The sequence below is a fragment of the Lagopus muta genome, chromosome Z (genome assembly GCF_023343835.1).
Source record: "Lagopus muta isolate bLagMut1 chromosome Z, bLagMut1 primary, whole genome shotgun sequence".
Lineage (NCBI taxonomy): Eukaryota > Metazoa > Chordata > Aves > Galliformes > Phasianidae > Lagopus > Lagopus muta.
The window spans coordinates 73,452,520-73,467,813 of NC_064472.1; the positions used below are offsets into that span (position 1 = coordinate 73,452,520).

A 15,294-nucleotide genomic window follows, 5' to 3' on the forward strand; every position below is an offset into this window, starting at 1 on the left:
TCTATCTTTATACTGGAAATCATGAGCTTGTCTCTCAACTATGACCCCTTTTCTTAGCAGGTGGCAATTTAACTATTCAGTCTTGATGACTAGCATTTCAAAACACTTTTCCACTAAGAATTCTTCCTGCTCAGTTAAAGTAAGACCACGTGTTTTTTTTAAGAAAAAAAAAACCAAAAAAAAAACCAACATGATCCAAGAAAGAATATTCTGTACATGTCTTCTAAAGACAGCAGATACAAGTATGGCTTTCCTCAACCCTTCTCCACAGTACAGTAATAAAAATTCCTGATTAAAGCTTCAGTAACACATTTCAAAAACATTTTCTTCCTAGTTTATACAGCAAGCCTGAGCCCTAACTGGCAAGCTGGGGAATCCTACAACTAGAGCTGTGCATTCAGATTCTAGGAGCACAAGCCTAAGCATCAGCTTTGAAATATTTTCACTTTCTCAGTAGATTTGGCCAAGGTCTTCAAACAAAATCAGAAATCTTTAGGTGAATTACAGGGAAACTGGTTAGATATCATCTGCGTTCTTCTTCCACATCTTGTGTTTGAACCACTTGTAAGACTAGATACAGCACTGTGTGTGTTCCTCTAGAAAAAAATATGCTTTTTTTCCTAAGCAATTTTGATACATATATATACATATATATATACACACAAATAAATACATATGTACATTCCAACTAGTAAAAAATATACCTGGTATCAATCTAATCCTATTACTAGTGTGCCAAATATCTCAAGCCACATGGCATTTACATCATAATTGTAAGAACAAGTATGCTACTATCAACAGAAATATTTGCAAGTGTAGAACATTTATTTTAAACCTGATACTTACAAGCCTCCTTCTAGAAAATTACAGACATTTTCATCACGTTTGGATACCAAGTGGAAGGTTTCTCTGATAATTTGTTGCTGTGTATCTTCACTCTATAAAAGAAAATGCATTTTGCTATCAAGCAAAATGGATTAACCAACAATCACAGAACCCACAGCACATAAGCAGAACATAAAGCATACGAGTATCCTGTACCTATCCACTCCTGATACCTTAAATGTGCCAAGTAACAAGCTGTACACTGTTTTTTTGTCATTTCAACATCTACGGTAAAAAAGGACATTTAAGCTGCAGAAGAATATATTATTGTGAAAGAAATTATTGTGAAAAAATGTGCCTGTTTTTAAGAAAATTCTCCAGATACCAACATTTCAAATTAGTTTATTCAATAAAAAGGAGGTACTCTAAAGTATTCAGGAATCTTCCTATCTCCACTGTAAGCTGAACAGATACAAACATCTTCTGAAAAACCTTCACACATTATTTGGCAAAAAAGCACCGGGGTGGTGCTAAAAAAACCAATCCCATTAATAGAAGTCTTTCAGAAATATACTGCGAATGGGTTTGTGAACAAAATCTTAGGCTGCCACCTCTCTTTTTTTTTTTACTGATCATCACTTCTAAGTTTGAGTTCACTGGACCCTTCTTGAATCCCCACTGCAACTGTCCATCAGTCCTCCACATTAGCTTTTGCTGCACATCTGTTTGTGCAGATTCATTTCCCAGAAGTGTGCCAGCATCTTCCACTGTAGTACTCAGTTTCCTTCTCTATGCTTTCTATCTTACCTCTATGGAAAGAGAGGATGGGTCTTCTTTCCTTAAGAAAGAAAGACAGCCATCGAAATTAACTTCTGTTTACTACCCTTATTCTCAAAGTTGTTCAGAAACCTATTTTGAACTTTGAAATGCCCCCAAGTATACATTATGAAATGTACAACTACATGCAAAAGGATAATCAAGACAAAGTTGCAAACAACAGGCAACTAATTCTGGAGAGGAGTAATGACATAATTTCTTACGTTTCACTTCTGATTTTCATTTTCAAAACTACAAAGTTATCTGTTTACACAGTTGTATTACATTACTTTATGTATCGAGAACTTGTTCTAATTATGAAAGAAGCTGAGGGGAAGTGAAATTCACACAAGAAATCTGTTATTCTCTTGTCATGCACTCTTTTCCTCCTGCTCCTCCTTCTCCAACTTAGGAATCTGCAAATTCACAGCAGTATTAAGAGACACAAAAAGATATTTAGATTTCAACGGAAAACAAGAATGGAATTTACTTGCTGCTCACAGTGATGGAGTTGTATAATTTGCCAGGGTATTTCATTAATACACTTTAACTATTACATCTACACTGATTGGTTGGGGTAGGGAGTGAGACTTCTTCAGTAAGTCCCTGAAGTTCTGCAAGGTTACCCAGAAATACACAAATATGCACACAAGGTTAACGCTTATCAACATTTGAACTTCAAAATTAGGAATGTTAAATCAGAGATGGCAGCTTGGTAACCCAAGATAGTTGAGAGAGATGAAAATGGTTTACAGACATGCAACAGAATTTCTGAGTACTGACTCTCTGAGGAGACAGATTAAATTCAGACACCCATTGTAATGAGCTGTATCAGTTACGGGCCTTGAATTACAAGCCTAGCAGTATAAACTGAAGAGCCATAGCCATCATTTTAACCCTGAGGTGTGCAAAGCAAGAACCATTCCTTCCAATAAGAGTAAATAAAGGTTTTGTAATGGCCAAAATTGCAACTAACTGGCCACAGATACAAATAGGGGCGCTGCTGAAAAAGAACTATTTGTGTACACAACTCTGGGGAGCATGCAATGTTTTCTTTGATTTTAACGCCCAAGGTCAATCCAAGCACGGATCAGCCTGTTCACTAAGAACAGCTGTACAGGATTAAAGCATCATTTTAAAAGCTCCCGTCCCTGAATTCGGTCAAACATTGCTATGCATATTCCTCAGCTTCCCTGTGGCCGCAGCTTCCTCTCAGACCCAGCCCTTACGCTGCGTTCTCAGAGCTGCCTCACCGCGACTTCTCCCATGTAAAAAGCCAGAAGGAGCCGCAGGCTCTGGGGCTGCGGATCCCTACAGATGTGGGAGCGCAGTTTGCCTCCGAGCGAGGCGTTGTTCCACCCTCAGGACCACCACAGGGCTACATGCAGAGCGAAGGACAACAAAACGGGACAGAATGGCCCGAAAGCCGCCGTTACTCAAGGAACGCCCGCAATGGGCAGCGGCCCTAGAGCGATCAGCGCGGCTGTGCGCTCGCAGCCGGCGAACCGGGAACCGGGAACGAGCCCTCCCCGCACAGCGAACGCCTCAAGACGCGACTCCCTCCCTCCCCCTGCCCCTGCCCCCGGTGCCGCCCCGCCCATACGTAGCGCTGGTAGAACTTGGAGAGCCGCGGCTTGCCGTGGTTGTTGAAGATGAGGATGGCTTTGATCATGGTGGGGCCAGCGGCGCTCTGGCGAGCCGCAGCCCTGAGCGACGGAACGGCCCCAGCGGCACGTGATGCGCCCCGCCCCCGGCACGTGACTGGGAAGGCGGCGTCCCGCGAGGGACAAAACGCCGCGTGGCGGCGGGGCCACTCCGCGCCTCACGTCGCTTCCGCCTATGGGAGGGAGGAGGTATGGCGGAAGCGGAGGAGCGGGCGCTCGCCTCGCCGCAGAGCGAGGGGCGAAGCGGGGCCGGGGAAGAGGCCCCGGAAAGAACCCCGGAGAGCGGAGCGGCTTTGGGCGTCGGAGAGCCGGCCGCCTCCCCTGCCGGTTCGCCGAGCAACGAGGAGCCCGCCAGTGACTCCAAGAAAAAAAGTAATGGGGCGGCGGGCCGGGAGAGGAGGGCGGGCGAGGGGCGGGACGGCTTGGTGACGGGCGGGAGCGAGGGCCAATCAGCGGCGAGAGCGAGAGGCGGCGGCCCCTGACTGCCTGGCTCAGCCGCCATTAACGCTGTTCCGTTCCCAGTTGACGTCCTGCTGAAGGCCGTGGGTGACACCCCCATTATGAAGACCAAGAAGTGGGCTGTGGAGCGCACCCGGACCATCCAGGGCCTGTGTGACTTCATCAAGAAATTCCTGAAGCTGATGGCATCTGAGCAGCTGGTACGGAGCCTTTGCCCTGCAGGGCTGAGCCTGTAGCACCAGGCCTGGTGTGAGGCAGCAGTAATGTCCCTCAGTGTGCTCCCCACTGTGTGCTCTGGGCAGGAGCAGCACCCGGGAGCGGTGCTTGCTTGGATGGACCAGGTGCCCTCTGCACCATCTCAACTTCTAGCCTTGTGCTGTCAGATCGCAGCTGTGTGTGTTCCAGGGAGAGGTTTGTGTGCTCAAGTGTAGCTTAGAAGCGTGGGGTACAGGAGGAACACTTGGGAAAAACTGAAGTCTTTGGGTTGATTTTGTGAATATTGATGGCTGCTCCCTTCAGAGTTTCTTTTGCAAGCAGTTTAATGCTACTGATTACTTTTTCCAGATGGCTTGTGCAGGGATGTCTGCAGCTGGGCAGCATTGCACTGCTGTGCATTGCCATTCCTTCCTCCCTTTGGAATCCAAGTGTCCTGAGAAAGGTTGCGGCAGACTCAGGAACAGGATTGTGCTGACTTCACAATTAGCAGTACTTCCAGTATCTTTATGCTTTTCCATTTAAGCTTTTATTTGAAATACAGAACTAAAATTACGCTTGTTACACAGCTTGAGAGTGATGGAAGGGGGAACTGTTCTAATCAAAAAGGGGAGATTTGGGTTAGAAATTAGGAGGAACGTTTCTTCACTTGTTTTCTTTTCTTGCAGTTTATATATGTAAACCAATCCTTTGCTCCATCTCCAGACCAGGAAGTTGGGACCCTCTATGAGGTGATTTTTGTTTTAAAATATCTTTTCCAAACATGCTGAACAGAGTTATTAATATACTTCTGCCACTTGAAATATGTTATTGCTCCTAGTGATGCTGGTAATATCTCGACTTTAGTGTAACAGAGTTGACATTCTTATGTCTGTATTAGAATTAAAGAGACATTACTTCATACAATCCTTGGAAAAGCAGTCCTTCCCATACAGTACATCATGCCTCCGGTTATGATGGAGAGCTTTGTTATGAATGTCTCTACTCCACGACACATTTACCTAGATGGTTTCTTCTTGCTTTGTGCATATGCTGGTCCATGAATAATCTTATAGCTTTTGTTTTCTTTTTCTTGCAGTGTTTTGGAAGTGATGGCAAGCTTGTACTACATTATTGCAAAACCCAGGCATGGGGATGAATCACAAGAATAGAGTTGCTTAGGTGTGATTTTCAAAATGAATGGACTGACTTTCTGGAACCCAGCACAGAGAAGAAAGAATTTGGGGATTTCTGCTTGACTTTACACTTAGAAAAAGTGATGCAGTTGAATAGGGTGAAGGAAGAGCTACTGAGGCTGTCCAATTGCATAGCTTTTCACTAATGTTCATTTTGGGTCCAGGGGAAAAACAAAACAAAACAAAAAAACACCGCATGTGCTATCTGTAGAATAGAGCCAGCTGTTCTGCTGCTGAGCTCCCAGTTACTGCAAATGAAGGGAAGCTTCTTCATGATTGTCTTGAGGACTGGGCAGTACTGTCTCTGTATATGCTGTATGGAACAAAGGAGTTCCTTTTTATTAAAAGCAATGTGAGTTGCACACCTCCTGGGATTCAGCTTGCTCTGGACATGTGCATCTGTTGTATGTATTCTCTACTTTTTGAAGTCTTCATCTCGAGCATGTGTTATCACAAATTTAATTTCAAGATTTTTTTTTCTGAAAATTGATATGCAGATACTCAACCTGTGCTGTCTTCACATTGGCAGTGTATGTATCTTATTTAAACAACACTGCATATTGAAATGCCATAGAAATACTTCCTCCTGTGAAGCTGTGTATTACTACGTAGGAGGCTGAACAGTTGAGTGATTGCTGGTCTCTTTTGCCACTATTTAACTACTAGCAAAAGCAGTTTGCATGATATGAGGTGCTTAGTCTACTCAGTCTGTGCCCCTTATGGCATTCTTGTTTTTCTGCTTCACTGGTAGCGTGTTCAGGCAGCAAAACATAATTTGGTTTATATCCTAGTACTATGTATTGTAATGAGGATTTTATTTTTTTTTTAAATCCTTGTGTGGACTTGGTACTTTGACTGGAGTGCTAAGCTTTTATTTATTGGAGGGTTAGGGGTGGTGTGGTGGTTTGTGTGGGCTTTACTATTTTTGTTGTTTGTTTTTTGACAGTGGAGATGAGAGGATAATTTTGTTTCTGCTTGTTCATTTTAGATTTGTCTGTAGTACCATCACTTATGCTTGTTTAAGCTGTATTAAAGTAAATGTTAGTTGACTGCTTGCATGGTGTTACACCAGATGGCAGTCTTGGTCCCTGATACAATCCACTTCTTCAGTTCAATCACAACAGTTTCTTCCAGTTAAAAGCATGCTTGTGGAATAGCCCCAATCATTTGTTGCTGTCTCATGCGATTTCTGTGTCTCCTGTAAGTGGTGTAATCAACGTATCAAATTGTATCTGTCTTTCTAGAACTTCTGAAGAACCAATGCTCAGTTCATCTACTGACCTGCTGCAATTTCTATGCAGCCAAACGCTTGGGGTGTAATCCCTGAATGTGTTGTACATGTTATGAGAATGATCACTTTTTTTTGGTAGAAAATTTAGGTAACAGTGTTGCATTCAGTTAACAAGGCAGAATTGTTTGCAAACTTAAACGCTTCAAATGATTTGTAACTTTCACTGTTCAGAACCTTGATCTTCTGGATCTTTGTTGATGTAACAGGGCTAATGTAGCAGCAGGTGCTAATTCCCTCCCTGCTGGTGAAGAAACTGCCTGCTGGTTACTGTAAGACAGAGTAACCTTGCATAGCCACTAGAGGGTACACAAGGACAAAGATTCTTGCATAATATTTTCTGCTGGATTTTTTCCCTGTCTTTTTCATAATATGTCCACTTTGCACACGCTGTAAATGTACACAGTTTGCTCTCCTGTGTGGCAGTGTGTTTGCCCAAGATAAGCTGATAGTCTGTTTGTTCTGTTGGTGCCTTTCACCTCATTTGATCTTAACCAATGGAACAGTTGATGTGGTGCAAATATGCTTTTCAGGAATGATGCAAGAATTTGCGTTGTTTTTAGGTTTGTTTTTAAAAAAAGAAAATAAAACCCCACTAGGGTCTTTAGGTGAAGGCAGACTATAGTTTGTCATATCTTTACAGCTAATGAGAGAAGTCGTCTATTCTTCATGTTGAATCCAAGGTAAATTTTATCCCCTGGTTTATTTGTGCATACTAGCCCTGCCCCTTTAGTGGCAGTAGTCCATTAAAGTAAAACCCTCATAAAAAGATTTTTCTGGTGTCAAGTTTATTGAACTTCCATATTTCTAACAAGTGAAATAGTTAAAATAGTACATTATTTGCAGAATTCTGTTGGTCATAGGGTTGCAGTAAGTTATGAGGGGTGATGCTACCCTAAAACAACCCCTTGCTGTGGATTTGGAGTGTGTTCAGCAGAAGCACATATGTATGCACGGATACATATTGAATCAGAAACCAAGGATTGTTCAAGATGTGTGGAGAAAGCCATGAAAATGCACATCACAGGGGACTCTCCCTGTCTGCAGTGGGCCTGGGTGTACCAAATTGTTCCTGATATGTATTTGATTAGAAAAGCATGAATATTCTCTCAACTGTACGCTACCTTCTAGTAACTAATTCTACGGTACTTCCTAGAGTGTTCCGTTTTTTTTCCAACTGCCTTGCTGCTGTATATCCCTATGTATAAGTTCCCATCTGAAAAAAAAGCCTCCCATTTCATTATGTGAGCCGCAACGTCACAAGCAGGATGCTTGTGTTATGGCAGCAGAGGTTGGTTGAGCCTTCCCCCAGTGTTCCTGTGCACTTCATAGCTGTGCGACAGATGGCAGCAGAGGGGCGGTCCAACAGAATGGTGTCTGACCTGAAAGTGCGATTGAAGCCAAGGTACGTCATTATTCCTCCGTGTGGGAGAGATAGTGCCCACTGACATTCACTGATGCTTGCTGAATGTTTATGGGCAAACAGAGGATGTGAGCACAGTGAGGCAGTGGATGAGTTTTAGCAGTGGTGACAGCAATGTGAGCAAAAAGCCACGTGCTGGACGGCCATGCAGATTTTTACAAGAGCAGCTGTGAGAATCCTTCTTTGGTTGTTTTTTTTTTGTTTTGTTTTGTTTTGTTTTTTTGGCTCAAAGCTTGCTTCCTGAGGTATTTCTTGTGATAATCACAGAATGACAGAATTGTAGGGGTTGGAAGGGACCTCCAGAGATCATCGAGTCCAACCCCCTGCCAAAGCAGGTTCCCTACAGCAGGTCGCACAGGTCGGCATCCAGGCAGGTCTTGAACATCTCCAGAGAAGGAGACTCCACCACCTCCCTGGGCAGCCTGTTCCAGTGCTCCGTCACCTCACTGTACAGAAGTTCCTTCGCACATTGGTGCAGAACTTCCTATGCTGCAGTTTCCAGCCGTTTCCCCTTGTCCTGTCTCCACTCACCACTGGAAAGAGTCCGGCCTCGCCATTCTGCCCCCACACCTTAGATATTTATAGACCTGGATCAGGTCCCCTCTCAGCCTTCTTTTCTCCAGGCTGAACAGACCCAGTTCACTCAGCCTTTCCCCATAGCAGAGATGCTCCAGGCCCTTCACCATCTTGGTGGCCCTCCGCTGGACTCTTTCCAAGAGATCACTGTCTGTTTTGTACTGGGGAGCCCAGAACTGGACGCAGTGCTCCAGATGAGGCCTCAGCAGGGCAGAGCAGAGGGGGAGGATCACCTCCCTCAACCTGCTGGCCACGCTCTTTGCAATGCACCCCAGGATGCCCTTGGCCCTCTTGGCCACAAGGGCACACTGCTGGCTCATGGCCAACCTGTCATCCACCAGGACACCCAGGTCCCTCTCTGCAGAGCTCCCCTCCAGCAGCTCATCCCCCAACCTGTACTGGTGCATGGAATTATTCCTCCCCACATGCAAGACTCTACACTTGCAGACTGACTTGTCTAGAAGATGAGTGATGGGTGTTGTTGTATGGCAATCAACATCACTGTGTGGACAATTTTAGCTGTTTGCCTTCGGAAGATAGTGCTCAGGACTGTTTACTGGCAGAAGACCTAGCCTGTGACCAAATAACTCCAGCTTGCTTTGGGAGACTGGGGGAGAACGTCACTGTATCCTGTGAAGGCAAGATACAAGTTGGCACGTCCCTGCTCCCTCTTATCTGCTGGCAAGGCCAGGAAGATAGGAACAAAGGAATTTCCTGCTGAGATCCCGGAGCCAGAAGCTGCCACTCCAAGGAGAGCTGACTCAACCACTTTGGATTTGAGCTGTCACTCCAAAGACAGCTGCCTCGACCACTTTGAAAGCATCGAAAAGGGGCCATCATCACCATGGTTGTCGTCGTTCTAGTTGTCATCAACAGAACAATGCCCAACAACCCCCCACTACTGAAGATCAAAGACTGAACCACGAACCACGCTGGATCCATGGTGGTGACCATCTCCCTCTTGCTTCCTATAAAGACTCCTTGCTTCTTCTTTTCTATCTTTTCTATCGCCCTCCTTCCCCATTACCCTAATTCGTAATAGTGTCCGTCCTCCCCTTCCCCATTTCTCTAATTAAGATTTGTAATAAACTGGTTGGACCAACATTTGAACCGTTGTTTCTTAATCTCACACTGGGTATAGAGATAATAAAAGAACCTCCTCTCCCTCCTATAAATTGGAGCGAGACAGCAGCATGCAGGCTCCTACTCATCACTGGCAAAAATGATTGTGACTGTATGGAAAAATGGTGTTTTGTAGCTGAGTATTTGCTCTATCAAATGGTGTTGTTTTGCTCTTTGTATCAGTTGTAGTTTCAATGAAAATAAGAGCCATTACTTTGAGCTTTTCATTACTTTCCACGTACATAAATCTCACCTTTTTTTAGTTTAAAAGCATTTCCCCTTGTTCTGTCATTATCAGACCATGCAAAAAGGTGATCTCTCTCCTGATTTATAAGTTCCTTCTAAGAACTGGAAGGCCAAAATGAGGTGTCCCCAGGGCTTTTTCTTCTTCCGGATGGACATGACCAACTCCCTCAGCCTTTCTTCACAGGAGAGGTGCTCCAGCCCTCTGATCATCTTAGTGGCCTCCTCTGGATTCCCTACAACAGCTCCACATCCTTCCTGTGCTGGTGGCCCCAGGCCTGGATGCTGTCCTCCAGATGGGGCCTTGCAAGCCTGAAGCTGACAGGGATGATCACCTCCCTGCTGACTGTGCCAAAGTAACATTAATTGTTACAGTAGGAGGGAACAATGCATCAAAGTAAGGATTGACATTTTGGACAAGCTTTTAAGAGGACAAAAGGAGAGAAAAAAAAAAAAAAAAGCCTACAAAGTGTCAATTCACATAGAAGAATATTGTGTTCCACCCAAAGATGCTTATGTGACATCATTTGCAATGTAGTCACTTTATTTGATTTTATGTAATTGAATGAACCGAGCAGGCAAATTGGAAAAAAAAATGGGTAAATTATTTTTAAATCTTGGGAAGTAAAGATATTTCTTGGAAAGGAAAACTGTTACAGTGGATTCATGAAATATTGTGTTCTTCATGGTCTTCTGAGGCAACAGTGCTATGCAAAATTGTTATCCTGTTTCCAAAGCAACAGTTATCAAGTTCAAACCCTCTGAACTGGGAGGCATTGTGTATGATTTATTATTCAGATGATGGTTTAGAGACTGGTCTTAATTATGAAGTTATAATCTGGAGCTTGAACTAATCTTAAAAATCTTGAAAACATAAAGGAGCTATTTGAAACTGAGCTGCATTAGCAGTAAAATGATCATATATATGATTACATTACTGTGAGCATATTGTGCAAATGCCATCTCTCCTTTTAATTCCTGAAGAACTGCTGGTTAACAAAGAGGTGCATGTATTAACTGCCACCTTTCCCACCAATATAATCTTGAGTGTACTGATTTATACTAAAATGGAGGAAAAAAAATCACATATCAATTCTGCAACCCCCCATTCAGCTTTAAAGCAGCTTCTGTTGGTTCACTGTTGGTGCACTGTTGCAGTTCATGCTTATTTTGCAGATCCAACTCCAATTTAGTTACGTATGCTTTAATCCTATTCCATACTTGAGCATCTTGAGGTCCCCATTACTCCTCAGTGATACTGCACAAAGGTCATGCAAGGCATTGTCATGTTACAACACCTTCCTATGTGTAGATGAGACAGAGAAATGGGAAAATGCTACTGGCTCTGTGTTTTGCAGGATGATTATTACTTGATGCTAGCTTTTATAAAGAGCACTGTACATTTAAAAACATTTTTGGCTTTGTTTTTTATTGGATTATCAAGAGAATGAAAATCTGTAACAAAGCAAGTTGAATGTGATTGCTCTTATTTTCTGAGATCACGCTTCAGCTTTGCTAGTACTGTACTTAATACGCTCCCAAGATTAAGTACTGCAATATCTTAGTTATTATTTTTGTTCCTGGTTTGCACCTGCTTCAACAGCTATAAACCCATGAGGTGCCAGGTGCTCCTCACTAATCTTTACTCATGATAAAACTCTGACTTGATGCTTTGCTAACCAGAGAGACAAGAATTCATTACAGATTTGTTTTTCATCCTACAATAATCATAAAGGAAAATTGAATTAATTACATTATTGACTAAAAAAGCACCAAAATGAGTAGGTTAGAAGCTCAGCATTAAGCCAGTCACACCACATCTGTGTTACTGGAGTCAGTGGTGCCAGAAAACTTTTGGGGCACTGAAGCACCATTTTCAGTACAGTCAATTGGTGGAAGAGTTGCAGGCACAGATTCTGGCATGCCCGCAATTTGTCAGTTATCAAGGTGCCTTTTCTGGTAGGTAGTTAGCATGTTGCCAGCCTGTTCTGGAGTCTAAGAGGTTAATAAGCGGCTGCAAACTGCTCTTTGCTGGCTTACCTCTACCAGAGGGCAGTCCTTGGCATATTTACTGGTGGATACACAGTCCCACAGTTCACACAGGTGAGATTGGCTTCCCTGTATCCACATCGAGAGAAAAAAAAAAAAAAAAAAAGTGGATAAATATGGGGGAAAAAAACACTGTCCCTCTTTGAACTTGAGAAGAAACCTCACATATATTTAGAAATGGCTCTGCAGCTTTCCTTCCTTGTAATTATCACATACATACCGGCTCTAAATGCAGACTGACAGCCAGATGCTGCGACTTCTTTTTGCGATCAGATTGCAGGTGGTGAGGGAAGTAACAATTGCTTGTCTAAATTTAATCATGCTTTTTCTTACAAGGCATGGATGTTAAATGGTAACAGTTAGGGAAAAGTGCAGGAGTCCAGGTCCTTGCTCTACATCTTTTCACGGAACTGTTTTATTTGCATATTATTTATGTATACATACCAGACTATGTGAAAATAGTGTTAAAATATCACAGCACAGAGAGCTTTAGCATTAAAAAAAAATAGTAAAATAAAAAATCAAAGAGGTTACAGTTAGTTGTTCCAGCTGCAAAAGTCCCCATATGAAGTTAGAGCAGAAAAATGTCTTTCCCTCAAACCCAGCTTGGTAACAGAACTTGGTAACAGAACCTTGGCAGCTCTCAGGAATTAAAATGCATTAAGAGCTCTCCAGCTCTGAAACAGGAAACCTCACAGAAGAGAATAGATCCAAACAAAACCACACAGTAAATACCATCAGTGCAGAGAAGTCTAGGAAGGACTTTATTTGGCTTTCTCAGCTAAGTACTGCAAATCTAAAGAAACAGAAGTGTACTTTCATTTGGTTCTCACACAGAGAGGGTATGGGTGCCAGTCTTTTATATTTTGTTTCTAACATAGACACCTTTCATGCGGCACACCAACCACACACTGAAATTGGATCAAACTACTTACTTTAGGAGCCTGTATGGTTTATGCCGTGCAGCTCTCCCACACGTTTTCCCTCATCCAGCAGCACACACACTGCTTAGCAGCAACCCATGTGTTCAGCATATGGCAAGACTCGGTGTATACTGCACTCATTTCACTCCCTGATCACTGTGTTTTGTAGTCTGATTGATTTCACTGCATGATGTATAATATGATTTATTCTCAAACTCCTTTAGTGAATCGTTTTGCAAGCTGCAGATTCTCATATAGCAAGCCTGCTGCACACTGCAGGATCAGTCTCCCCAGGTTATACGTTCAGTGCTGTTCCACAGCCCCAGTACGGCCCAGCCCATCTGGATGTATCTCATCATTTTGCTTTGTCTTCCGGATCAGAGTTTGGGAAATGCTGTTTTAGATGGCATACTCTTATATATTTCCAAATGCCAATTTGACATTTGCAATGAATATTAGCTTATTTGTTTCCTCTTAGTTCTAACCCAAAAGGTGTGTTCTGTACAAATTGCATCTATCCAAGAGTTCATGAGGAATAAAAGGTACCGGTGTCGTAGGCTGAGTCACCTGAGGTTTCAGATGCGGGGCACAGTCCTTACATCACTTAAAGAAAAAGGTAGCAACCATACTGTAAATCTTTGGGTCTGTAAATGCGATACATTGGAGCAAGTGAGGCAAGTACCCCTGGGGAAGATTATTAACCTTTTCTCTACTACCGACTTGTGACCACAAGTTCTGTTCTCTTAACCCTTCTTAGAGAGCTGCTGCCACTGAGACACAAACAGCACCAAAGCCTGCAATGCCTTCAACATGCACTACAGCTGTAGGTCCTAACTTTCTCTTACTGCTCAGCAGAAGCAAAGAAACTGAGGTCAGCGCTTGAGCTGTGCAGCCAGAAGAGGTGGGCTGCCAATAACTAGTTGGATCATGAACTGGTGTCTCACTTGGTGTTCGATGTCACGTCCAAAGACTGCTCACAGTGCCTGCACCTGTCCTTGGTAAGAGCTGAGTGGTTAGGCATTTGTCTATGAAGCAGTGTTTCTGTGATTATAGCCTAACCTCCCGTCGTCAACGGCAGAGTTCTAACCATCAGCAGGAATAGTTTACTGTTTTCCTCTGTGCCTCTCAGTGAAGTCACGTCATAACAAGTGCAAGAATGATTCACTGTTAGTGCAAACCCTCTGTTCTTCACAAGGACGACATGTGAAACACAGGAAAAAAATCCTCAGACCTTTATGCTTCTTCCCTTGCTTGCTCTTGCTCCAGCCCAAAGTGTATTTGTCCACTGCAGGCACTCTGCTATCTGCATACATTTCAGATGGAAATGCTGGTGTCCTGTGGGTGCCATAGCACCACGCAGATTCAGCAGCACCAAACATGATTATGTGTCTCCTCCTCTGAGAGATGCCACTGAGTGCCACTGTTAAGCAAAGGAAAAGGGCTCATTTATCAGAGAAACAAAACAAAAACCACTGTGCTGTTGGCCTCAGTAGCTTTGGGCATCCTTTTCAAACTAGATTCAAGTAGCCAGTCTTAAAATGGACATATGCTTTTTGTTTTAAAACTTAGTTACAACATCTATCACATTTGATGGAATAAAGCCTCCTACAGACTTGAGGAGTATTCCAGTGAATGGTTGAGGAACATGAGCATTAATTAATTTCTATGGGAGTATAAACGGATGATTTTAAGAAATGAAATGGGAATAATGCCATATACTTCTTCAAAAAAGGGCAACTGATAACGTGAAGACAACTCCAGTTCTGTGTGGATTACAACACTCCACTTTATTTAGTTTGTCAGTGGCAGACAGCCTCTATGACTGAGGTTATATACAGCATCAACTGCTGTGTATGAGCTCGGATCCTTGTGCCATTTCTGTCAGTGCAGTGAGTAAAAATCCATAACCATTGTTCCTAATGATTTTCGTGCAGTCAATTAATGAACTCCTTCAGAGGTTTTCATGATTAACACCTCGTGTTGAAATATTCAGAGTGAAAATATTCCTGAATAGATGTGAATAGGAACAAAAGGGAGGAGAACAGGGAAGGAGTATACTAGAAGAATATCAATCTTGTAATGAAGTTAAAGAAAAAAACTGAAAGAATTTATTATATATATTTATATAATTTATATATAAAAAATTCTGAAAGAATTTATGTTTGCAGCTTTATGAGTGAGCTACAACCAACGACAGCTGCAGTGTGAAACTGCAGGAAGTAAATCCAGTCTAGCCCTCAACTGTAACACAGGGAGGTACAAAGTGCCCCCCCTGTTGCATCTAAAGGCATCTCTAATGATGCCATCAACACTGTGCCAAACAAATCAAAGTTCTGAAGTGTCTGGAATTAACAGTGGAAGCATAATGTTTTTTCCTGTGTTTAAATACCTGGACTTCAACAAACACTGAACATCCCACCAAAGGAAGTGATGTGCTCGTTCTTTGCCTGCTCTTCAGCTGCAAAGAAGGGATGCTTTTCGTGTAGCCACGCAGCGGCCGTTGCTATCGTTAGCAGAG

The 15,294-nt window shown here is 43.0% G+C and overlaps 2 protein-coding genes across 3 annotated transcripts in view; one reads left to right on the forward strand and one right to left on the reverse strand.

Annotated features, from left to right (window-relative positions):
- The window catches only part of AP3S1 (adaptor related protein complex 3 subunit sigma 1), a 30,727-nt gene extending 27,306 nt beyond the window's left edge, over positions 1-3,421 (reverse strand). The window contains exons 1-2 of one of the 2 annotated variants that reach the window (XM_048932104.1): positions 3,245-3,416; positions 847-938 (exon numbers count right to left, since the gene is read on the reverse strand). In XM_048932104.1, the coding sequence (XP_048788061.1) occupies positions 847-938; positions 3,245-3,313 (161 nt within the window). In that variant the 5' untranslated portion in view covers positions 3,314-3,416. Of the gene's footprint in view, positions 1-846; positions 939-3,244 lie in introns of both variants that reach the window. The other variant, XM_048932105.1, reaches the window with a different exon arrangement.
- Positions 3,371-7,211, forward strand: ATG12 (autophagy related 12). The gene is made up of 4 exons (XM_048932107.1): positions 3,371-3,677; positions 3,828-3,964; positions 4,646-4,708; positions 5,056-7,211. The coding sequence occupies exons 1-4, from the start codon at positions 3,497-3,499 to the stop codon at positions 5,113-5,115; spliced, it is 441 nt and encodes a 146-aa protein (XP_048788064.1). The 5' UTR covers positions 3,371-3,496; the 3' UTR covers positions 5,116-7,211.
- Positions 7,212-15,294: the final 8,083 nt, after the last annotated feature.

Bases quoted from the DNA above. Each gene is read 5' to 3' on its own strand.
- ATG12 (XM_048932107.1), top strand. From the start codon at position 3,497: ATGGCGGAAGCGGAGGAGCGGGCGCTCGCCTCGCCGCAGAGCGAGGGG. The intron at 3,965-4,645 runs GTACGGAGCCTT...CTTTTCTTGCAG, and splicing joins TGATGGCATCTGAGCAGCTG to TTTATATATGTAAACCAATC. The intron at 4,709-5,055 runs GTGATTTTTGTT...TTTTTCTTGCAG, and splicing joins AAGTTGGGACCCTCTATGAG to TGTTTTGGAAGTGATGGCAA.